Source organism: Rhinopithecus roxellana, chromosome 11, assembly GCF_007565055.1.
Source record: "Rhinopithecus roxellana isolate Shanxi Qingling chromosome 11, ASM756505v1, whole genome shotgun sequence".
Lineage (NCBI taxonomy): Eukaryota > Metazoa > Chordata > Mammalia > Primates > Cercopithecidae > Rhinopithecus > Rhinopithecus roxellana.
Window position 1 is genome coordinate 131,856,831 of NC_044559.1, and position 24,938 is coordinate 131,881,768.

Below are 24,938 nucleotides of genomic sequence, written 5' to 3' on the forward strand. Positions count from 1 at the left end.
CTAATAGAAATTATTCCAGATGTTTAAACCTTTTGCGGCAACTTGTGCTTAAAATATTCCCTATGATACTAACTGTAAAAGTGAAGAAATAAATTTTGATCAGCAGGAGAGAGGGAAAGGAACTTGCTTAAATTTGCATGAAGAATTGGGAGAGGTGGGACCAATAATTTGTAAATCACACTTGACATTTCTTTTTAAGATGCAAGACACTCCACTCCCCTCTTGCCCCCACCCTTACCCCAGCCCCTATTATTGTTTGCCGTCAATTGGGAAGCACAGTGGCTTTTTTGTGAGGAAAAGATTAATGTCGAGACTGAAGACAGAGAGGGCTCTGCCCAGCTTGCCATCTCCCTCGGTCCTCCCTCCCTCTAATCCCTTGCCTCACTGTTTTGGTTCAAGACCCCTCTTCTCCTTCCCATAATAAGACTCCCTCCCTTGCTTCCCCTCTGCACCACCATGGAAAGGGGGTTGTGTGGGAGCCTAAACCACCCCTCAGTGGGAGCTGCTTCTGAGTATCCGTCCTGATGGGCTCACCTGCGCTGGCTCCAGGTAACCCCAAGGGCCTTGGCTGTGAGGATGCTGTAGGCAGGGAGGCCTAGGGCTTGGTGGTGTAGCCTGAGAGCCATGGAGCTCTGGAAGGCCAGGGCTGGATAGTAAGCCCGGGCTGGTGGTACTCTGCCTCAGGCCTCCTTTGACCCTGGTTTGGGGCTTGATCTTGTGTCGTGGGTACCCACGACGGGCATACTGTGGTCTGGATCCACCTCTCGCAGATGGGAATGGGGAAGCGTGGCTGGCTGCCTCCGGTGGAGTTGCAACTGTAGTCCCACGCCCTGCTTCTTGTGCTTTAATGACGCAGCTTCTACTTTTTGGGTCTACGAGCCTTTCCAGAGGACATTTAAAGGCGTTTCTGTGCTGCCCCTAGAGCGAAGCTCTGTCCTCTCTCCCCTCTAAGTTGAAGAAATGTGAAGTAAGAATGCTGCTTTTCTTTTAACCCGGCCAGTCAATAGCAAGGGCCCTGTCTTGTGGCCCCGGGCCTCCACGTCAGCCTCCCACTCCATTTCAGGAAACTGGCCTCCTGGTTTCAGGAAATGGAGTGTTAGGACAAAGCATTTTATTCATCCCTATAGCGCCTCCTGTTCTTATTGGCCAGACCTAGACTGCCCTTTGAGCTTACTTTGCCTTGGGTCAGAGGAGACAAACAATGCCGCAAGCATTCCAGGATGTCCTCTTCTGCCCTGACTCTGGGACAGGTGAGGACAGAGTCTGTCCGGAAGCTTCTGCAGAAAGAGGTGTCTATGGATGCAATCAAGAAGGAAGGGCACCGATGTATTTCCCTAGGGCTGTTTTTTGAGTTGACCCCCAATAGGAGATGTGGCTCAGCCTGGACTCTAGAGTTTGGCTAACAGCGAATCGGGGCCTCCAGAGTGTATTGCTTCAGCAGCCTTTGTTTTCTTTCTCGGGGCTTATCTCTTGGGTGCCTTCTCCCTCCGCGCACTGCGACACACAGACTGGAAATGCTGCGCTCCCGGCCGCCTCCCTTCAGACAGGGGCCTGTGTCTCTGAGGGGCTGGGGGCATGGAGCTGGGGCCCGCCAGTAAACTTAGTTGCACAAGGGCCACAGACCCTCCCTGGGTCTCACACGCCAGTCCCTCTAGTGTGTGGGATGTAGAGAGGGGAGAGGGCTTCTCTGTGCCCCCGGCTCTCTCATGGTGGGCTCATTTAGCTTCTAAAGAGGGAAGGACTAGAAGGGAGGGCTTTTCATCACAGCCTTAAGCTAGGGCCGGGCTACCTCAGAAGGGGCACCTGCCTCTCACCAGCTCAGGCACTTCGCCATGGACCCTCCCCGAGGGGGTCATGAGACAGGCACTGCTGCCCTCTCCATCTGGTGGGGATGCAGTGTTCCCTATGCCCTGGCCCAGCCCGGTCCTCCCAGGCTCCCAGACTGCTGCAGGGCTGGCTGCGCCTGCCTCCTCGGCCTGCCCCCGGAGCTCCGCTCCCCCAGCTCGGCTGGCTTGGCCACGCCGCCTGGGCCGCGCCTTGCGCTGGGGCATGCTCGCTGCTGACGGCCCCGTGGCTTTGCGGGGCTCTGTGCACTGAGAGACTGTATCCCCTCAGTTGGCAGGCAGAGCTCCGCCCCCGCCTCGCCTGCCGCGAGCGCCGCCGGCCTGGCCGGGCAAGGTACGTGGCATGAGTCCTCCCCGACTGCCTGCCTCGGCCCCCTGCCACCCCACCAGGAGGGCCAGCATGCCGGGCCCACTCACCAGGGAGGCGAGTCCCATGCTTGCGGGCTGAGATGGGCATGCCGGATGGACCTAACTTGGCATCTGCAAGCGCATTGTTGTTACGGAGCCCCCTAACCAGCCATGCATGCTGGGCGCTTGCCAACTCAGGGGGCAATAGCCTGGGGGCGTGGAGCCGGGCAGCGGGAAACTTGCCAAGAGCCCGACGCCCTGGGAGGGCTGCAGCCGATAGTGGGCCCTCAGAGACAGTGCTGGGCATTGCCCTGAGCTGCCTGGTGCTAGGACTAGACTTCCACAGCGCTGTTTAAGACCCCACAGAGGAGCTGCGCCCCTCAAAATTGTGAAGTCTGGCACTTTCAGGCCTCTAGGTCTGAAAGGCTCCGGAGTGCAGAAGCCTCAGAGCCAGCTGTTCCTGGGTTCAGATCCTAGCCTTGCCACACCCTGAGCGAGTCACACCAGCTCTCCCAGCCTTAGTGTCCTCACCTCCCCAGTGGGGATGATAAATTACATGGTGGTTCTTAAGATCACCCTGTCGAAGGCTCTCAGCCCTGCCTGTGCAGTACAGCTGTTACCTGGGAGCTCATAAGAAGTCCTAATGCCAGGAGCCCACCCCAGACAATAAAATCAGAGCCTTGGGGACAGGATAGGTTATATGCTTTTTTAAGCTCCCAGGTGATCCTAATGGGCAACCAGTGTTGAGAGCTGGCTGGTGAATGGAAAGCACTTAGACAGTGGTAGGTCAGGCACAGGAGTCAACACATTTAAAAAACAACATTCAAACCCAGCACAACATAAGATCAAAGACCTTTTTCTGGAGTCAGAATTCTTGTAGTGGGAGGACCCTAGTCTCACTGGAGAGAGATGGAACACAGTTTGGGGAGGAATGGCTACCCAAAGGGCAGGAGGGTGGCAGCAATAGTGACAATGATGGTGGACACTTACTGAGTACTTGCTATATGCCAGGCACTCTGCTAAGTGCTTTTCATGCATAATCCCACTGGATTCCCACCACTGTTCTGTGATGTCGACCCTACTTTATCCCATTTTATAGATAAAGAAATTGAGGCTCAGAGAGGTTAAGTAACTCACCAAAGGTCACACAGCTGGCAAGTGGTGGAACCAAGATAAAAACCCAAGGCAGGCAGTCCAGGTGGATCAGACAGTTGGGCTGATTCCATCTCCCTGTGCCTCCCAGACTCTCCTCCCCACTGTCTGCTGCCTTCCTGTGGCCTTTTGTGGCCAGCTGGTATCACCAGCCTTTTGGCACGGAGCTCATCAGCCTGTAGCGTCACCCCATGCCTGGCTAGAATCTGTTTGACAGCTCATTATTCTGCTCCATCCTTCCTGCTCACGGGTCCAGAGAGTGGACACTGGGGAAAGGGTGGCAGCTAGGACCCAGTGAACCTGGTGAGGACCTGCCCAGTGAAGGCTTCAACCCCCTGGCAAAACCCTCCTGTAGGTGGTCCTGGTTTTTGTATCTGTGTCTGTCTGTCCTCTGGTCTCCTGTGTGAACTGTGACACTCTGCTTCTTGAGAACACTCAGGAGATGTCTTGCATCCTTGCAGTTTGGCCATCCAGAGAACTCCCATGGCACCTAGGGATGGAGCCCTCACCCTTTCACCCTGGCACTCTGCTTCCAGGCCTGGGTGGAAGCTGTCAAAGGCAGAGTCCCCAGTGTCCCAGGCAGCTCCAGTACTGAGCATGGTTTCTCCTCTAAGTGCCGTGCATCCATGCCCTCTTTCATGCAGAGGAGATCCTGAGGTGCCACCCTGAGGGCTCTGACGCCACTTGAGATCGCCTTCTTGCCAAGAGGCTATAGGAAGTGCCTCTTTCGGGGGTTTCGGGAGATCCTTGGCCCCCTTGTCAGACACAGCACTCTCTTGTGGATCTGGCTGCCGGACTTCAGGTGGGGGAGAGGGTACAATGCAGGAGACTTGATTTTCCTCTTTGTTTTCACAGCTGCCAAAAGCCTGTTGAACAAGAAGTCGGATGGCGGTGTCAAGGTAAGTGTCTCCAGCCTCTGAACAGACTGACCTCTTTCTCCCCGCAGTCACTATGGGAATTCTTGGCACCTGGTTCCGCCTTTCCCAGGGAATCTTCCTATCCTTGCTAGTCTGCTTTAAACCAGATGCCTTTGTGCTCAGAACAGAAGGTTCCGCTGGCCTGAGAGGGAAGTAGGGAGGTATTTTTCCTGGCCCTAGCTGGATGAAAATGACTCAGGGGAAGTGATCCAAATCATAGTTTATACCAGAGCTGAATCCGGAACCTGACTTCCACATGGATGCTTCATCTCCAGGGCTTGACTCTGGGTCATTTGGTTATCTTTCTTCTTTTCCTTTTTAGAGCACAAACCCTTTTAATCAAGTGAAAGCCAAGTTTGCCTGAGTGATTCAGGCAGGGTATGGGGCTTGGAACCTGAAACCACTCTCCTTTTGGTCTTTTTCCTTCTCTCTACAACACTTTCAGATCCCGCTGAGTGCCAGAGCCTCGAGCTTTCTTGATGCATAGGCTCCTCAGAAAAAGGCAAGGGCCATGGTGGATCACAGCTTGTTCCCACTGGGTGAGGGAGCTTTTCCCATGGGACTGGGGCAAGAGGAGGGACCTGGGACTCAGAGGAGGGACCTGGGACTCACCAGGAGCCCTGCTGGGAATGGCTCCTTGGCCAAGGTAGAGGAGAGGTGGCTGGGGCTACCCACAGGGCCCAAGACATTCTATAGATGCTTTGGGGACAGAAAGGATCCTGGGGCTAGGGCATTGGGTAGGAGCTCATGCTATTTTGAAGCCTCCCAACTACACTCTAGACTAGATTTTCACTGGACCTTTTCCCAAGATCTTGCATCCACAGCTTAGATACACACACGCACCCCATTCCCTCCCCACTCCCTCCTCTTTCCCTCATTCTCTGCATGCCTGCTTCTGTGTCCTTCCACTCCTCGCAGGGGAGCTTGGGCTCCGCGCACACCCTCTGACATGGAGCTGGGGGCATCGTGCAGTCCCCAAGCTCTGCCCCTGAGCTAGATGGATGGAGCCAGGTGAGGAAAAGGGGCAGGTTTAGTTGGAGAGAGTGTTTAATAAGTACCTGTCCGTCAGAGGTCCACGCAGCATTCTGTTCTGAGGGATACATAACAGAGGTATAAGAGCGGGTGTGGCTTTCAGTCGCCATAGGAAGGGGACCATGCCTGGAGTCAGCTGAGCGCTGCTAGTGGACCCATGTGAGATGGTTTAGTCCAGGAAGCTCATAGGAGAGAGCTTACTGGAGAAAGCTGCAGGGACATAGGTGAGACTCACTTTGCAGTTTTACTTTCTGCTATATGTTTTCTTTAAATTAAGAATATGTGCCAGGCTTGGTGGCTCACTCCTATAATCCCAGCACTTTGGGAGGCCAAGGCAGGTGGATCACCTGAGGTCAAGAGTTCAAGACCAGCCTGGCCAACCTGGTGAAACTCCATCTCTACAAAAATACAAAAATTAGCCAGTCATAATGGCCGGGGCCTGTAATCCCAGCTACTTGGGAGGCTGAGGCAGGAGAATGGCTTGAACCTGGGAGGCGGAGGTTGTAGTGAGCCAAGGTTGTGCCATTGCACTCCAGCCTGGGCAACAGAGCAAGACTCCATCTGAAAATAAAAGAGAAAAGAAAAGGACATGCCATTTCTATAACTTAAAAACAACAAATTATATATGTATGGATTCTCTTATACATATTGATGTTCTCTGCCCAATGAGAACACAGGGTGTGTGGTAGAGGGATGTCAAAAATATGGTTGGATCAGTCTTATCAGGCAGAATTGGAAGTTTCTGTGTCAGACCATGGGAAATACCATAGGCTATGGAGCAGGGAAGCTACGGTGAAAGTGCTGATAGAAATGATTTGGCAAGCCCGGTGCAGTGGCTTCACTCCTGTAATCCCAGCATTTTGGGATGCTGGGGCAAGAGGATTGCTTGAGTCCAGGAGTTCGAGACCAGCCTAAGCCAAACCTTGTCTGTGGGGAAAAAAAAAAATTAACTGGGCATAGTGATGTGTACCTGTAGTCACAGCTGCTAGGGAGGCTGAGGTGAGAGAATTGCCTAAGCCCAGGGAATTCGAGCCTGCAGTGAGCCAAGATCAAGCTACTCCACTCTCCAGCCTGGGTGACAGAGTGAAACCCTGTCTCAAAAAAAAAAAAAGATACCTGCCGTGCCCCTGGGAGTTGGGAAGGCAAAACTTAATCCACCTTTTAAGGTGTTCACAGTGGGAGACACATAAGGCAGCTACTGGTTCTGTGCAGTCTGCTAAGGTCTCAGGGAGGTGTGCACCCAGCTGGTGCTAGGAGAGCAGACAGATAAACATCCAAACCAGGACAGGAATCTTCCAGAAGGAGACAGCCCAGGAATTGAGCTTGAGGGAGTAGCTGGATTTTGCTGGGTTAAAGAGCAAACAGGAGGGGAGGGATATTCCAGGCAGAGGGAAGAGTGCATGTGAAGATACATGAGGTTGAAACAGCATGATGATTCTGGGAACTTCAGTATCTTCTTTATGGCTGAAGGAAAGAGCAATTGCGTAAAATGAGACCTGAAATAAAGCAGTGACTGCTGAGGTGGAGGGGAGAGGATGGATACAGGCACCATTACAGAACAGGTTTCCAGCCAACCTTTCTGGATACTACTGGTCTCAAAGATGAAGGTCATGTGCAACCATGTAAGATTAGCCCAAGGAGCCAGCTCAAACCATGCACATCCAGGGCCCAGCTTGGAATTCATATTCTGGAGGCCTTGGCTGGGAGGCAGAATCTGAATTTTAACAACACTTTCATGAATCCAAAGCACGTGAAGGTTTGAGAGTCTGGTAAAGGCAAAATTTTGGGGTTATGTGTTAAGAAAGGGCTGGAACAAGAGTCGGCAAAGAAACAGAGGCAGGACAGAGAGGTAGGGGAAAAACAGATGTGTAGCAGCAGCAGCAGCAGTAGCAGCAGCTCTTCCAGGAACCCTGAGGATGAGGGCTGGGCAGACACATCATTAGGTAAAGGCTCTAAATGAGGACATGTGTGGGGAACCTAGCCCTACAATGTGTTATGTGTCTGACCCAGATAACGTGCTCAGTAAATAAGTTTTATGCCACATTCTTTTGAGAAAAGAGCTTCAATATTATGGTGGGAACCAGAGGCTAGTGACCACCCAAAATTAAAAGGCCAACCACATATTCATAGCAGTTGTGATGGGAGGGGTTGATATTTTTATTGAAAGAGTTTCTGTAACAAACAATTCCTCTTAAAACCCAGTAGAGGCTGGGCACGGTGGCTCATACCTGTAATCCCAGAACTTTGGGAGGCCGAGGTGGGCCGATCACTCGAGGCCAGGAGTTCGAGACCAGCCTGGCCAACATGGTGAAACCCCGTCTCTGCTAAAAATACAAAAATTAGCTGGATGTGGTGGCACACGCCTATAGTCCCAGCTACTCGGGAGGCTGAGGTAGGAGAATCAGTTGAACCTGGGAGGCAGAGGTTGCCGTGAGCCAAGATCACGCCACTGCACTCCAGACTCGGGAACAGAGCAAGACTCCATCTCAAAACAAACAAACAAAAAAAACAGTAGATAGATGATCAAGGAAAATAAACTGACAACCTGAAAACGAGGAAGTAGAACTGGATAACACATGTGGAAACATTTCTAGCCTCACTAGTATCAGAGAAATGCGAATTGAAACAAGGTGCCATTTTTGGACTCTTTAGTTAGTGATGGTAGTGAAAACCAGAATGGTCCTTTCTAAAACAGCCTGCGTGTCAAAATCATAAAAATGCTTCTACCTTTTTTACCCTGTTAATTCTACTTCTGGGAGTTTTTCCTAAAGAAATAATTCAAAATAGGGAAAAGCTAAAAGCAGAAAAATGTTGAACATGACATTATTTATAACTGAAAAGATTGGAGGCTGGGCACAGTGGCTTATGCCTGTAATCTTAGCACTTTGTGAGGCCAAGTTGGGAGGATTGCTTGAACCTAGGAGTTTGAGACCAGCCTGGGAAATGTAGTGAGACCCCATCTCTAAAAAAAAAAAAAAAGCCGAGCTTGGTGGAACGTGCATGTAGTCCCAGCTACTTGGGAAACTGAGGTGGGAAGATTGCTTGAGCCCAGGAGGTTGAGGTTACAGTAAGCCAGGATCACACCACTACACTCCAGCCTGGGTTACAGAATGAGGCTCTGTTTAAAAAAAAAAAAAAAGAAGAAGAAGAAGAAAAAAAGAGATTGGAGACAATTTGAAAAGCCAGTAAGGAGCCAGCCACAGTGGTGTATACCTATGGTCCTAGCTACTCAGGAGGCTGTGGCAGGAGAGAATTGCTTGAGCCCAGGAATTTGAGGCCAGCTGGGCATCATAGTGAGACCCCCAACTCTTTTTTTTTTTTTTTTTTTTTGAGACGGAGTCTCACTCTGTCGCTCGGGCTGGAGTGCAGTGGCCGGATCTCAGCTCACTGCAAGCTCCGCCTCCCGGGTTCACGCCATTCTCCTGCCTCAGCCTCCCGAGTAGCTGGGACCACAGGCGCCCACCACCTCGCCCGGCTAGTTTTTTGTATTCTTTAGTAGAGACGGGGTTTCACAGTGTTAGCCAGGATGGTCTCGATCTCCTGACCTCGTGATCCGCCCGTCTCGGCCTCCCAAAGTGCTGGGATTACAGGCTTGAGCCACCGCGCCCGGCCCCAACTCTTAAAAATGTTTTTAAATTTAAAAATAAAAAGATCTTTTAAAAGCCAATAAATGACTAAATATGGGAAATCTATGTAATAAACTATTAAAAATTATTAATTTTCATGATTATAGGGATGTTTAAGTGAAAAAGTGCAGAAATGTTTTATATTAAGTGAAGAAAGTGGCATATAAAGGAGTACAGACAAGCCAGGCACGGTGGCTCACACCTGTAATCCCAGCACTTTGGGAGCCCAAGGTGGGCGGATCACGAGGTCCAGTCTGGCCAACATGGTGAAACCCTGTCTCTACTAAAAATACAAAAATTAGCTGGACGCGGTGGCACTTGCCTGTAATCCCAGCTACTCAGGAGGCTGAGGCAGGAGAATTGCTTGAACTAGGGAGTTGGAGGTTGCGGTGAGCCAAGGTCGCGCCACTGCACTCTAGCCTGGTGACAGAGCAAGATTCTGTCTCAAAAAATAAATAAATAAAGGAGTACATACATTGTCATCTAAATTTGGTTTGAAGAAACGTATTTGTAGATATTTATTCAGTATATAATATGTGGATAAAAAAGGGACTGGAAGAAAGCCCACTGAAGTGTCAACAGTAACTTCACCAGGTGATGGGAATTTGAGAAACTTTTTTTCTTATACATTTTTCTGTATCCTACATTTTTCATCTAGATTGTGCACTACTGTTATCAGAATTTTTTTTTAAATACTATTTTTTTTTTTTTTTTTAAGTAAAGCATAATACCAGGTGTGACAGCTCATGCCTGTTAATCCAGCTACTTGTGAGGCTGAGGTGGGAGAATTGCTTGAACCCAGGAGGTCCAGCCTGGGTAACATAAGCAAGACTCCATCTCAATTAAAAAAAAAAAAAGAAAAGAGGGCATATGCTTGTATTATTATATCTTATAATGATATCTTTTTTTTTGTTTTTTGAGACAGGGTGTCACTCTGTCCCCCAGGCTGGAGTGTAGTGGTGTGATCTCAGCTCGCTTCTACCTCCACCTCCTGGACTCAAGTGATTCTCCCACCTCAGCCTCTTGAGTAGCTGGGAATATGGGCATGTGCCATCACGCCCAGCTGATTTTTGTGTTTTTAGTAGAGACGGGGTTTCACCATGTTGCCCAGGCTAGTCTTGAACTCCTGAGCTCAGGTGATCTGCCCGCCTTGACCTCCCAAAGTGCTGGGGTTATAGGCATGAGCCACCACACCTGGCCTATAATGATATCTTAAAAGATTGCTTTCTTTTTGTTTTTTTGGTTTTTTTTTTTTTGACAGAGTCTCACTCTCACCCAGGCTGGAGTGCAATGGCGCGGTCTTGGCTCACTGCAATCGCCGCCTCCCGGGTTCAAACAATTCTCCAACCTCAGCCTCCCAAGTAGCTGGGACTACAGGCACGTGCCACCATACCCGTCTAATTTTTGTATTTTTAGTAGAGACGGGGTTTTGCTATGCTGGCCAGGCTGGTCTCGGTCTCCTGACCTCGTGATCCACCTGCCTTGGCCTCCCAAAGTGCTGGGATTACAGGCATGAACCACCACACCCGGCTGACTGCATTTTTTAAACAGACTGGAAGATTTTGCTAGGAGTATGAGTGGTTTTCCCATGCCCCTTCTGTTTTCCAAATTGCTTGTGTTGTGGCTGCAGTCCTTTTATAATATGAAACAGGTAAATAACAACTGATGTTGTGGCTGCATCAAAGGGGTGAGAAACGAAAAGGAGAGGACAAAGCAAAAGAGTTTGACCTTTCCACGCTCTCCTGAAAGTCAAGGTTTTGATCAATGTGGGGGAGGCCTGCGAAGTAGCTCAGACGGTCTTGAGCTTTCATCATCATGGATTCTTTTAGATCCCATCTTCCCTTCCCAGCTCCCCCTTCCTCAATTCCTACCGCTTAAGTGTCCATAGAGCGATTTCTTTTTAACTGTTCAGAAGCTTTCTGCAAGATGTTCGAAATACTAGCATTGGTTTGAGCAGCTAGTCTATCTTGTGCTCTTGATTTGGGGGACTTAGCTTCTATTTAGATTTCTTTGAAGGTGGATGCCAGTGACCCAGGGTCTGTGGAAGAGTAAGAGCCACTTGTGAGGATAAGACTGAAGAGGCCACAAACTCTCAGATCCTGAGAGGGTAGGACAACTTGGGCCTTCTGCTAGTCCCAAGGCCAGAATGGCCATCGTATCTTTAAAAAAGAAAGTTATTTCCCTAAGTACTATTTGAATTATTTTGTTTAAATTAAGTATGGGAAAGAGGTTTGAACCCTTTTCCAGCTTAAAATTTTAAATAAATATACAGTTTTTAAGTAAAAGTGAGATATGATTCTTTAGAAATCATCTGGCATTTAGCCAGGCATGGTGTTGTGCACCTGTAGTCCTAGCTACTCAGGAGGCTGAAACGGGAGGATCCCTTGAGCCCAGGAGGTTGAGACTACAGTGAGCTGTGATCATGCAGTACTTCAGCCTGGGCAATAGAGCAAGACCTTATCTCTAAAAAAAATAATAATAAAAAGACCTCACATTTAGACAATGTGGTAGTGTGCTGGTTCAGAAGGAGCCCAGCTATGCATGGCTAAGGGCAAATCCCTGAAAGGATGGACAAGGAAATTGAAAAATGTTCACTAACCTGAGAAACAGTCTTTGGAAAAAGGTGATCTCAGGTTCTCATGCAGGACAACTTAGGGAAAAGAGAGCCAGCCAGGAGAAAGCTGAGAACTTACTCTCCATTAGTCAAAAATCTGCTTTAAGTCAAGATGGCCTTTGACAACAAGGCCCTGAAAATCACCAGAACCAAGCCTGGGCCTGGTGAATGAGTGCCTGCGTAGAGTTCTTGCTGCTGTGATTCAGTGCAAGTTAGAAACCTTTGCTCTTTAGCCTGGGGAAAACCAAAGTCCGCAAACCCAGCTCACTCAGCAAATGATCGATCGTGGCCTGTATGCTAACTATAAGGCATGTTGCTAGGTACCGTGGAAATTCTAAAGAGACATAAGATAAGAACTTTTCTGAAAGCGGTAACACTTTAGTTGGGTAAAGGGATAAGGAGATACACACACACACACACACACACACACACACACACACACACACACAGCTACGTATGTTATATATATGAATATAAGGGAACTCTCTCTTTTTGAGGGATAATTTTAGAAGTAAAATCTCATGTTTGAGCATATTTAAAAGGCCACTGTAAGGCTGGGCGCGGTGGCTCACGCCTGTAATCCTAGCACTTTCGGAGGCCGAGGCGGGTGGATCACCTGAGGTCAGGAGTTTGAGACCAGCCTGGCCAACATGGCGAAACCCGGTCTCTACTAAAAATACAAAAAATTAGCGGGGCGTGGTGGTGGGCACCTGTAATCCCAGCTACTCAGGAGGCTAAGGCAGGAGAATTGCTTGAACCCAGGAGGCGGAGGTTGCAGTGAGCCAAGATCATGCCACCGCACTCCAGCCTAGGCAACAGAGCGAGACTCCATTAAAAAAAAAATTAAATAAAAGGCCAATGTAAAAGAGGCCTAACTATATTTAGGTTTTTCTTTTCCTTTAGATCTAATTCTAAATTATGGACCATTGTCAATATTAGTAACCTCTTTCTTTGATTATAATAATCATCCTTAGGCCAGGCGCAGTGGCTCAAGCCTGTAATCCCAGCACTTTGGGAGGCCGAGACGGGCGGATCACGAGGTCAGGAGATCGAGACCATCCTGGCTAACACGGTGAAACCTCGTCTCTACTAAAAAATACAAAAAGCTAGCCGGGCGAGGTGGCGGGCGTCTGTAGTCCCAGCTACTCAGGAGGCTGAGGCAGGAGAATGGCGTAAACCTGGGAGGCGGAGCTTGCAATGAGCTGAGATCTGGCCACTGCACTCCAGCCTGGGCGACAGAGCGAGACTCCGTCTCAAAAAAAAAAAAAAAATCATCCTTGAAAATGCCTTCTAAAGAATGCTGGCCCCTTGAGGGCAGGAGCAGTTTATCAGCTGTGTTTACTGTACCTGAAACAGCCTCAGTGTTTGCTGGACATTGTTAAATTAATGTGCAAAAGTTGAATGACAGACGGACATATTCCAGGGGGGACCTTACCCCCAGTGAGCTAATGATGACATTCATAATTACCCTTCACCTTTTAGACACAGTCTTCTGGGATATATTTTTAGTGTTCCACGTGGTCTTCATCTCGATGCGTCTGTTTCACATGTGAACGTAAAATTCGTGAGCATTTAGTTGAGGCTGAGGAATCACTGCTTTCAACATTCCTTGTGGCTTACATCCCTGCATTTTTATGATCACTGTAGTTTTAATCACTGGCACACCTTCGTTTCCATTTCCCACGAATTGCAAAATGCTGGAAAAAATTCAAATACTGTAAACAAGCATGGCTATACCGACAAAGGAAGGCCAACATTTAACTGCTAGGTGATTTTCAAAGCTCAGTATCTGCCGGGCGCGGTGGCTCAAGCCTGTAATCCCAGCACTTTGGGAGGCCGAGGCGGGCGGATCACGAGGTCAGGAGATCAAGACCATCCTGGCTAACACCGTGAAACCCCGTCTCTACTAAAAAAATACAAAAAACTAGCCAGGCGAGGTGGCGGGCGCCTGTAGTCCCAGCTACTCGGGAGGCTGAGGCAGGAGAATGGCGTAAACCCGGGAGGCGGAGTTTGCAGTGAGCTGAGATCTGGCCACTGCACTCCAGCCTGGGTGACAGAGTGAGACTCCTTCTCAAAAAAAAAAAAAAAAAAAAAAGCTCAGTATCTTTATCTAAAAAGCATAGTAGGGGTGCAGCGAAGTCAGAAGTCAAATTTTATTAAAGCTGAGGACAGCCTATAGTAGCTTTTGCTTTTTCCCTGGTGGCTGCTCACTTGAATTTCAGACAGTTCTAGTAATGAGAGAAAATAAATAACATTACAGGGTGAGCCAACCCTATGAACCCAGACCTGTAAATTTGTAGCGAAATGATACTTCCTCTCACAGACTTGTGACTTAATCTCCTTAAGAGGCTTTTTCTGAGCAAGGCTGAGACATCTCAGAAGACTAAATCTGTGTCTATGAACCTGACTGCAAAAGAGTTCTTCCCTCCCAGGGTCTGGAGGGTGTGAGTGCCTGTCGGTCCATGTGCTGTTTAACCCTCTGGTGCTGGACTCCGGGTCTCCGTCTGCTCTTTTCTCCCCGATGCAGAGCCCATGCTGGTGCGCTAACCTGCAGCGTCTCTGTGCTTCTCTTCTTACCTCCTCTTTCCCCTTCTCTTTCCCTCTTGCTGTGGTGTGTCCAGAAAAGGAAGTCGAGTTCCAGCGTGCACCTAATGGTGAGCCTTGCCTGCCCACCCATCGCCCACTCCATGCTGCCTGTGCCCGCCTGCCAGCCACGCAAACCCGTTCTGCCATGTGCGTGTGCCTCACTCATCCTCACTGCATGTCTGTGCTGTGTGGGCAGGTGTGGCCTGTCCTGCCAGGCGGGGGCCATTGCCCAAGGTCACCCAGTGGCCTAAAAAGTGGGCATTGGAAGGGGTGGTATGGCACCCCCTGCTGTGGAGTTTGGACAGCCCCCAGCAGCCCAGAGTAGGATGTGAAGCTGGTAGGGACCTGGGGCAAGCAAGGGAGAGACCCTCACTCGCTGTCACCCAGAAGGAGAGGCCCTGCTTCCCAGGCATGAGCAGCTGCTTCCTACAGACTGGCAGCTGGTGGGCAACTGTGTGGTGGGCAGAGGAGCTGGTTGCAGGCTCCCACTTGTGAGTCTGCTCTCCTGGCTCTGCCCCCATGCAAATCCCATTCTCCAGCTGTGCCCAGTGGTTCATCCTGCCCACCCAACCCTCAGGGGAACAGCTAACTCATCTTTCTCTCAGGACACTGGGCACCAAGGGCAACACAGCAGCCTGAGTCATTATGAAACCATCCATTAAAACCAGAGGTGGGGGCCGGGCGCGGTGGCTCACGCCTGTAATCCCAGCACTTTGGGAGGCCGAGACAGGCGGATCACGAGGTCAGGAAATCGAGACCATCCTGGCTAACACGGTGAAACCTTGTCTCTACTAAAAATACAAAAAATTAGCTGGGCATGGTGGCGGGCGCCTGTAGTCCCAGCTACTCGGGAGGCTGAGGCAGGAGGGAGAATGGTGTGAACCCAGGAGGCAGAGCTTGCAGTGAGCTGAGATCACGTCACTGCACTCCAGCCTGGGTGACAAGAAGACTCCATCTCAAAAAAAAAAAAAAAACAAACCAGAGGTGGGGCCACTTGGGTGACATCACAGCCCTCTGCAGGTTTTATGGGCACCCTGGAGTCTTTGCCCCCTGTGAGGGTCTTGGCCTCAGCTGGGATTTACAGGTAACCAACCCCAAACAGGTCAGCATCATTCACTGAGCTAGGTGGGCTTTGCTTCTTCTTGGTGGGAATGGAGACAGCAGAGCTCCTGTGAGTTTAGAGCACCGTCTCACTACTCCTGGGACCCCTCTTCTCTAGCCTGCCGCAGTCTGTGGAGTCTTATTCAGGGAGTCACTTGGTGCCTGGCTTGAGGTTCCATGCCTAGCCCTGGGTTTGGGGATGTCTGAGCCATTGATAGCAAGCTGGCAGTGGACGGCTTCAGGTCTGGTCCAAGAGGCCTCCAGGCAAGAAGTAGGATGCTTTCTGTGTATGTCCTAGAAGAGAAGACGCACATTCTAGCTGTCGATGTATCATCTGTGCCCTGTGCAGGGATGGTAGCCACACATTTGTCCCACCTCCTATTGAAGAATTTGCAGGCATCAGGCTGCTTCTCAGTGGCCCCCAACCCCACTGGAACTCAGTGAGATTGAGTATGCTGGTTAGGGAACTATCAGAGGCAGAGAATATCACATGGATGTGGCTCCCTGCCCTGGAGATCAGCCTCCTTCCTTCCTTCCATATTCCCCTTGCCCCTCCCTTGTTGTGCCCCTCTGTGTAATGTTTTTGTTTGTTTGTTTTTGTTTTTTTGAGATGGAGTCTTGCTCTGTCGCCCAGGCTGGAGTGCAGTGGCACAATCTTGGCTCACTGCAGCCTCCGCCTCCCGGGTTCAAGCAATTCTCCTGCTTCAGCCTCCCAAGTAGCTGGGATTACAGGCATGCACCATCACGCCTGGCTAATTTTTGTATTTTTAGTAGAGATGGGGTTTCACCATGTTGGCCAGGCTGGTCTTGAACTCCTGACCTCAGGTGATCCACCCACCTTGGCCTCCCAAAGTGCTGGGATTACAGGCGTAAGCCAGCGCGCCTGGCCACCACCATGTAGTTTTGAAAGGCAAGGAGATATCCCTGGTGATCATGGTGCTGTTGGGAATGTTGGCCTGTGTGTGGCCTACTCCGTCCTGGGGGCCAGATTCTGGGACTACAGCCACAGCCCCTCTGGGTTTCACCTGCCCCTCCCTGGAATACTGCCCTTACTTCTAGCCAGTCAGGCCTAAGATTTGTTAGGCAAAAAAGTGAACAGCACAGCTCTAACTCTGCTCCCTGAGGTCAGTGAACGCATTTTGGTCTGAAATGGACTTCCACCCCCATCCTCTGGACACCATCTCTTAGGCCAGGCATACTTTCTTTTCTCCTTTCTCTTTGTTTCAGGCTTCGAGCTGGTGTTGTAAGAAGGAAATAAAGGTGCTGGGTTGAAAGGGCAGCAGGAGACTGCCCACAGATAGGGGACCAGAGTTTCTGAATTTTCTTCTGCTTTCTTATAAATTACCCCCTCCTTTCCCTGTATAGTGGGAAGAAGATCTTCAACTTCTTTGGGTCAGGTGTGGATTGTGCAATGACATGGCACCTGGCATAAGCAGAGATTTCTGGAGAGACGCTTTAAAACAAGGCTTTGGGCTGGTCCCGCCTTGAGGGTGCCCCAAGAGCTAGGTCTCTGGGTCCCACAAATACTTCCTCCGATCATCTCTCCAGCCATTGCTCCCATCTGCACAGTGTTATGGAGGCCACCTCAGGCCTACCTCCTCCAGGCCAGGCCAGGGGGCAAGGGAGGTCTGGGAGTTGAACCTGAGTGGCCTTGGGGACTCTGGAGGAACTAAACCATCTGTTTTCTTGTCTCAGCCACAGAGCAACAACAAAAACAGTCTCGTAAGCCCAGCCCAAGAGCCCGCGCCCTTGCAGACGGCCATGGTACCTCCTGACTACAGCTTCTCCGCCTCTGCCCCCGGCTGCCTCCTGCCCCTTCCCTCTTCCTCTTCTTGTGCCCCCTCCCTGGCCTCCTGGGCCTGTTCCTTTCTTGGTCCCCATAGAGCAGACTGCTTTGTGTGCTGCCCTGTATGCCTCTTCCCCTTCATTGTCCCGCCTGGCCGCACTCCGTCCCGCATGGCAGAACTGCTGCTCCTGCTCCTGCTCCTTTCGCTGGTGGGGGGAAGAGTGATCAGGGCTCTCAGCTGAACCTCCCAGGCCCAGCCCAGGACCCCCAGTGGGTCTGCTGTGGGGGCTGGGAAGGTGAGTTGCTTAGGAAAGGAGAGGGTAGGAGCTTTCTTGGGACCTGAACATCAGTTCTTGGAGGCCTCCTTGTAAAACCTCTGCCTCAGTCTCTCCTTTGCAAAGCCAGAAACAGGAAGGAGGGCTGGGGTCCCCACCTCTGGATGGTGCTGAGGTCTCCAGGCTCCTGGAGTGCCTCGTGCTAGCTGAGTTCTCTCTGGGCTCCTCCAGGGGTTCTGTGTGCTCTTGGAGCTCCCTCTGCTAGTGGTGGCTAAATAGAGAGTCAGCAGGGGGGTGACGGAAAGAGGGAGGGGTGATGGTGCCTGCTACTCCCCTCCTTCCTGCGGACCCTCGTGCCACCTGATGTGGCAGTGTGGGGCCAGGAACTAGGGAAGGCAGAAGGCGGGCGCAGTGGGCGGCTCTCTGGGCTCAGCTTGCTGAGGGGGACTCCTGTCCTGCCTCTTTCTGGGAGACCTCATTCTTCTCCCCAGTGTACACCCTGTGATGAACACTGTGGCAGGGCCCGGCCTGTGCCCTCAGTCCCACAGCTCCTCCAGTGTACCTGCCCCGTGGGAACCCCATGTGGAAAAAGCCCTCAGAACTGACAGGAATCAGGGACAGAGGCCCTTGCTATCTCAGCCTCCTGGGCACCTGCACCTGCTAGGCCTCTCTTTCTTACCAGACAGTGCTGCTGCCAAAATCCAGGGCTATCCCAGCTGCCTGGGACCCCAGTTGAACCGGACATTTTGTCTTCTGGAGATGGCTGGTGGGCAGGCCTCAGTGGTCATCACAGGGTCTGTGGGGGTCCTGGGGTGCAGGTGGGGCTCCTCAGGGAAGAGCCATAGTCTGTTCCCAAGTTGGAAGGGTAATTTTTATCTTCTCTCACAGGAGCCACAAACCACTGTGGTACACAACGCTACAGATGGGATCAAGGTGAGTGGCTCCTGAGCCTGTCTCCTGCTTTCCAGGTCAGCAGGAGACAGGTGGGCTGGGTCCCAGGGGTCTACAGGCTGCACCCTGAGGCCAAGGCGTTTGCAGAGGCTCAGCTGAAGGTAGCCTGTGCCCATAGTTGCTCCATTCTGAGGAAGGGCGTTCCACCTTACGGAGCCCAGGCTTTGCAGTCGGACAGATCTGGTCTGAATCCTGGCCCTGCACCTTAGTATCCTTTATCTGCAAATTGGGGATGATAATAATAGAATCTTCCTCCATATGTTGGAAGTTTAAAAGAGTAAACGTTCACTGAAAAACAGGCAAGAGCATGTCTAGACCCTGGAGCATTCTCCATGGCCTGTCCCCTTTGTGCCCTTGGTGTTTTCACCAGCATTCCTGAACCAATCTGTTAAGCCTGGATACCATCCATGGCTCTGGTTTAGAGAGGTGACAAGACAAATTACCTGTTCAAATGGTGGCTGGGATGGGAGGCAGATAAAAAACCAGTAAGCAAACAGATAAAATAGGCCGGGCACTGTGGCTCACACCTATAATTCTCACACTTTGGGAGGCCAAGGTGTGGGCAGATCGCCTGAGCTCAGGAGTTCGAGACTACCCTGGGAAACATGGTGAAACCCCGTCTCTACTAAAATACAAAAAAGTAGGCAGGTGTGGTGGCGCGTACCTGTAGTCCCAGCTACTTGGGAGGCTGAGGCACGATAATCACTTGAGCCTGGGAGGCAGAGGTTGCAGTGAGCTGAGATCATGCCACTGCACTCCAGCCTGTGCTACAGAGTGAGACTTAGTTTCTCAAAGAAATAAATAAGATAAAATCGAATGTCAATAGGTAATCTGAAGAAAATGGCACAAAGTAGAGAGAAGGCCAGGTGCAGTGGCTCATGCCTGTAATCCTAGCACTTTGGGAGGCCAAGGCGGGCGGATCACTTGAGGTCAGGAGTTCAAAACCAGCCTGGCCAACATGGCAAAACCCCATCTCTACTAAAATACAAAAATTAGTTGGGGATGGTGGTACATCCCTGTAATCCCAGCTGCCTAGGAGGCTGAGGCAGGAGAATCGCTTGAACCTCGGAGGCGGAGGTTGCAGTGAGCTGAAATCGTGCCACTGCACTTCAGCCTGGGCAACAGAGCAAGACTCCATCTAAAAAATGAAAAACAGAAAAACCCCACCAAAGTAGAGAGAGAGAGAGAGAGAACAGGGCCTTGAATTAAGTAGTCAGGAGAAGGCCTCTTTCAGGAGGTGGTATCTGAGCAAAAAACTGAATGGTGGGTGGGAAGGAGGCAACCAGGCCAACTCAGGCTGAGTGCCCTAGGCAGAAGGAACTGAAGCTCAGGTGTGGCATGTGTAATCAAGCAGAGGGAAGAGGGAAGTGACACAGGGAGAACTGTAGGAGAGTGATGAGGCTGGAGAAGCAGCAGGGCCTGCTACAGAAGCCCTTGTAGGAGTTTGCATTTTCTTCCAGCAGCAAGGAGAAGCTGTTCGGAGTGAGTAATAGAATCTATTTGACACTTTAACACATCACTCTGGCCACATCATGATCAAGAACTCTAGGGAGGGCCAGGCACGGTGGCTCACGCCTGTAATCCCTGCACTTTTGGAAGGCCGAGGCAGGTGGATCAGCGGAGGTCAGGAGCTCGAGACCAGCCTGGCCAACATGAAGAAACTCTGTCTCTAATAAAAATACAAAAATAGTCGGGCGCGGTGGCTCAAGCCTGTAATCCCAGCACTTTGGGAGGCCGAGACGGGCGGATCACGAGGTCGGGAGATCGAGACCATCCTGGCTAACCAGGTGAAACCCCGTCTCTACTAAAAAATAAAAAAACTAGCCGGGCGAGGTGGCGGGCGCCTGTAGTCCCAGCTACTCGGGAGGCTGAGGCAGGAGAATGGCGTGAACCCGCGAGGCGGAGCTTGCAGTGAGCTGAGATCCGGCCGCTGCACTCCAGCTTGGGCGACAGAGCGAGACTCCGTCTCAGAAAAAAAAAAAAATACAAAAATTAGCCAGGCATAGTGGCAGGTGCCTATAATCCCAGCTACTCGGGAGGCTGAGACAGGAGAATCACTTGAACCCAGGAGGCGGAAGTTGCAATGAGCCAAGATCATGCCACTGCACTCCAGCCTGGGCAACAAGAGCAAAATTCTGTTTCAAAAAAAAAAAAAACTCTAGGGGAAGTTAGGGAGACCATGAACCTGTTATCGTGGTTCAGGTGTGAGATGCTGGTGGCCTGGAGTCAGGTTGTAGCTGTGTATTGGAAGTGAAGAGGTAAGACATGGGATTTACTTTGGAGACAGAACCAAAAGATTTTATTTTTAGATTGGGCAATCCGAATATAAGGGAAAAAGAGAAAGAGAAGGCTTGAGGATGACTCCAGGTTTTAGCCTGAGTAACTGGTCTAATTAGGGGCATTTACCAAGTGGGGGAAGACTAGGGAGGAGATTTGGGAAGAGTCAGACAGCCAGGGTGGAAGCAGAACCTTCCATGGTCTCCTTGCACCTCTTGTAGGAACACAAACTCTGCTTTTGTTCCTGCTTTGCTCCTCTGGCTTCCAAGGGATGGAGCATTTAGAAACATATTCTTTTTGGCCTACAGGGCTCCACAGAGAGCTGCAACACCACCACAGAAGATGAGGACCTCAAAGGTAGGTGCTGGCCCTTGGAGAGGGAAGGACTCCAGCAGTGACCCAGGTACCTGGGCTCCAGTGGGGCACCTGCCTTTTCTGCCTCCAAAACTGGGAATGCTGGCTCCTATGCCCCTAGTAGAGGGCTTGGTATAAAAGCTACTTTCCACAAGCCAAGATATGAGGCCCCTGTGTGGTGTTGCTGAGCTGGGCAAGAGGCTTCTCTTCTTTGACCCCAAGTCTAAAATAGCTAAGCTAGAGATTCTGCAGGGGCCAGGGCTCAGAGAACTGTTCCTGTCGCTGATAATGATGTGCCATCCCAGAACAGGGGTATAAGTCCCTGCCAAAGTAGCCCACAAGTGTCATGAGTCATAAAATAGAGTGACCAATCATCCTGGTTTTCCCCGGACGCAGAACTTTTGGTTTTAAGACTGCGATGGGCCAGGAGTGCTGGCTCACACCTGTAATCCCAGAACTTTGGGAGGGCCAGGGCAGGAGGATTGCTTGAGGCCAGGAGTTTGAGACCAGCCTGGGCAACATAGCAAGACCTTGTCTCTATTAAAAAAAAAAAAAAAAAATTTAGGAACAAATAAATAGACCAGGCGAGGTGACTGATACCTGTAATCCCAGCACTTTGGGAGGCTGAGGCAAGCAGATCACTTGAGGTCAGGAGTTCGAAACCAGCCTGGCTAACATGCTGAAACCCCATCTCTACTAAAACTACAAAAAAAGGCCGGGCCTCCTGGCTCCCACCTATAATCCCAACACTTTGGGAGGCCAAGGTGGGTGGATCACCTGAAGATCAGGAGTTCAAGACCAGCCTGGCCAACATGGTGAAACCCCATCTCTACTAAAAATATAAAAAATTAGGCATGTGTGGTAGCAGGTACCTGTAATCCCAGGTACTTGGGAGGCTGAGGTGGGAGAATCGCTTGAACCTGGGAGGTGGAGGGTGCAATGAGCTAAGATCGCCCCATTGCATTCCAGCCTAGGCAACAAGAGCAAAACTTCTCAAACAAAAAAAAAGGCCGGTCATGGTGGCAGGGTCCTATAATCCCAGCTACTCGGGAGGCTGAGGCATGAAAATGCTTGAACCCGGGAGGTGGAGGTTGCAGTGAGCCAAGATCGCACCACCGAACTCCAGCCTGGGTGACAGAATGAGACCGTCTCAAAAAAAAAAAAAAAAAAAGGCCGGGCGCGATGGCTCACGCCTATAATCCCAGCACTTTGGGAGGCCGAGGCGGGTGGATCATGAGGTCAGGAGATCGAGACCATCCTGGCTAACACAGTGAAACCCCGTCTCTACTAAAAATGCAAAAAATTAGCCAGGTGTGGCGGCAGGCGCCTGTAGTCCCAGCTGCTTGGGAGGCGGAGGCAGGAGAATGGTGTGAACCCGGGAGGCGGAGCTTGCCGTGAGCCGAGATCACGCCACTGCACTCCAGCCTGGGGGACTGAGCGAGACTCCGTCTCAAAAAAGAAAAAAGAACATATATAAATAAATATAAAACCCAGATAGTCCTGGGAACACCAGGATGAGTTGGTCACTCTAGTCCTAAGATCTTGGCCTGAATGATGGAGTTGGAACCAATCTGACAACTGTGAGGCCACATTTGGTCATGTCCTGGTGGGCCTGTAAGGACCACTAGCCTAAGCTTGGGCCTGGCTAGAGTGCCAGGTGGGTGGGAGGGCATGGCAGGCCGGACCCCTGGGAATCTCTGTCCTGCTCTTTGGTTGGGCCTCCTGGAATTGCTCCCTTTGCCTGAATTCCATAAGTGACTTTGGGCCAGGCCATCAGAAAAGACAGAGGAACATTGCAGGACAGTGCTGGGAGAGCATGCCCTCGGCGGCAAGGGGGCATCAAACGTTTTGGAACCAAAAAAATAGCAGAAAGCTACGAGGAAGTGAATCATAGTAGCTCCAGGCCCCTCTGAGTGAGGTCAGATCAGTTCGATTCCAGCACTGCTGGCAACATAGGAGGCGCCATCACTGCTGGGCTCTGGACCCTGTGGCCTGGCCCCTTGGAACATCTTCCCCGGGAGCAGGGGTCCTTGGACAGGCTGTTGTAAGGCTCGTCTGGAAGCCATGGCCCAGGTCTGGGCACCTGCCTGGTGCCCTCAGCTGGGAGGCCTCTCTGGCAGAGGCGGCGGCGTGGGATGTGGTCCAGTGTCCACAGCAGCCCGAGGCGAGGCGTCCCCTTGCCCCGGCTCTGCAGCGCCATGGGCTCGGGTCCTGTCCGGCTTGCTCGCTCACCTGCCTTATTCTGTTTGTTTTGGCTGCTCTGCCTTGCCCTGCCCTGCCCTGCCCTGCCCTGGCTGGTTAGCTGCCCCGCTCCGCACTGGGAATGGCAGCTCGGTGCCTGAAGGACGGAGCTCCCGGGACAGAACAGCCCCCTCTGCAGGCATGCAGCCCCAGCCTTCTCTCTGCTCCTCAGCCAGTAAGTGTGAGGGAGGCACATTCTGGCTTCCGTCTCCCTGGCTCGTCCTGAAGCCCCTCAGGGACCCCCGCCACAGCTGTCAGCCCGGCCCAGCTGCCCATGGTAGTAAGCTCTGGGAGCATGGCCTCTGCTAGGGGTGGGGGGTCGATTGGAGGTGCTGTTGAGACCAGGCAGGGGCCCCTGAGTCTGGGGCTCAAAGAAATACGAGAAGAGTGGGTGGAAGAACATGGCCTGGGGTGGGGGGAGTAGAAAGTCCCCAAGATGTGCAGTGGGCCTTGCCTCAGCGCCGAGCCAGGAAGAAGGGCAGAGTCGGAAGTCAGGTCTGTGAGGGTGGGAGTGGGGTGATGGGGAAATCGTGACAGCAAGGAACTGTGTTGGGGATGTAGTGCTTCCTGAGTCTCAGCATAACACATTTAAGAGCATGGGGTCAGAGGCAAGACAGATCTGAGTTTAAATCCCAGCTACACTGCCTTCAAGAGTGTGAAGTTTAACCTCTCAGAGCTGCAGGTTCCTTATCTGTAACGTGGAAATAAAACAGCATGCACCTCAGAGCCTTACTGGAAAAAAGACGAGGCAGTAGGAAATCTTGATACGATGCCTCGCTGGGTTATCAGGGACTCAGCCTCATATTTCTAGTTACGTCTGTGCTGGAGGATGCCTGTGTCTGCTGCCTTTCCTCCCACCATCTATCCTTGCAGAGTTTCTAAGCACAACCCTCTTCACCCGTGGGGCCCCAGTCAGGTCATCCAGATGGGTCTGGTGGGTTGGAGAGGGTGTGTGTGTTGTGGGTGCACACCTGCCTGCTGCTTTAGGAAGCCGCTCGAACTCCTTGCTTCCCTTAACCTGCTGCTTGCTCACCTGGAGCTGCAGCCTAGCAGGGCTAATGGCTGTGGGGCTCCCTCCTGGATGTGCCTTTGGCTGCGCTACCCTGTCCCAGCTGTGCTGCTTGGCTGTGCTGGCCCGGCCAGGCCATGGTGGTGCTGTTCTGATGCTTGCAGTTGTCTTGCAGCCTTTCGCTCCTGTGAGGAAAGGGTTGTGGCCTGGGCCAACCCAGGGCTTGGGTTAAGATGAGCCCAAGCTCAACCCACGCTCTCCCTTACCCTGGCGGCAGCCCCTGCTGATAGTGGCATTCCCTATAAGAGAAGCCCAGGCCAGCAGGACATCACCAGCTGTCCCTTGGCTTGGGATGGGTTGGGGAGGAGGGCTCTGGAGGGGACCACCTCTGCCTGCCTGTCAGTCTGAGCCCTGTTTGGTTTTCCTGAGGAACACGTCCTGGCATGAGAGCTGGTGTGAAATGTACAGCTTTCCCAAGCCTTGAGAGGTAAACGGAGCAGCCTCTCTGGTACAGGCTGTCACAAGTTTTTACAATTCCGGGATCATTTCTCCCAGAAAAGCCCTGTGGAGTTGATGAGCAGTGGGAAGCATCCATCCTAGGGCTCTGATGGTCCTTTGGCACCCCAGCCCTAGCTGGATTCTGCTGTCAGGCTGCCTATCGCCCAGGGCTGGATCCTGGCCACTGAATGAGGGCTAAGAGTGGGGGTGGTGATTGAGACCTGACTGAGGCCCTTCAGGTGAGAGAAGTAAATAAGTAAATTGGGGGTGGAAACAGCCTTATTGAGAGATGCTTGTGAGAGAGGCTGCTCATACAGGGGAGGGGCT

The 24,938-nt window shown here is 51.5% G+C and overlaps 1 protein-coding gene across 17 annotated transcripts in view; it reads left to right on the plus strand.

Moving 5' to 3' along the window:
- Positions 1 to 24,938, plus strand: part of CAMK2G (calcium/calmodulin dependent protein kinase II gamma) — a 63,464-nt gene that overhangs the window by 33,157 nt on the left and 5,369 nt on the right. For 4 of the 17 annotated variants that reach the window (XR_004059970.1, XM_030940257.1, XM_030940258.1 and 1 more), the window contains 5 exons: positions 4,200 to 4,243; positions 16,916 to 16,984; positions 18,170 to 18,214; positions 20,818 to 20,866; positions 23,166 to 23,279. Coding sequence is in view for 14 of the 17 variants with exons in the window: in XM_030940257.1 (XP_030796117.1) it covers positions 4,200 to 4,243; positions 16,916 to 16,984; positions 18,170 to 18,214; positions 20,818 to 20,866; positions 23,166 to 23,279 (321 nt within the window). In the remaining 3 variants the exon portion in view is untranslated. Of the gene's footprint in view, positions 1 to 4,199; positions 4,244 to 14,154; positions 14,188 to 16,915; positions 16,985 to 18,169; positions 18,215 to 20,817; positions 20,867 to 23,165; positions 23,280 to 24,938 lie in introns of all 17 variants that reach the window. The other 13 variants (XR_004059971.1, XM_030940262.1, XM_030940271.1 and 10 more) reach the window with 8 other exon arrangements.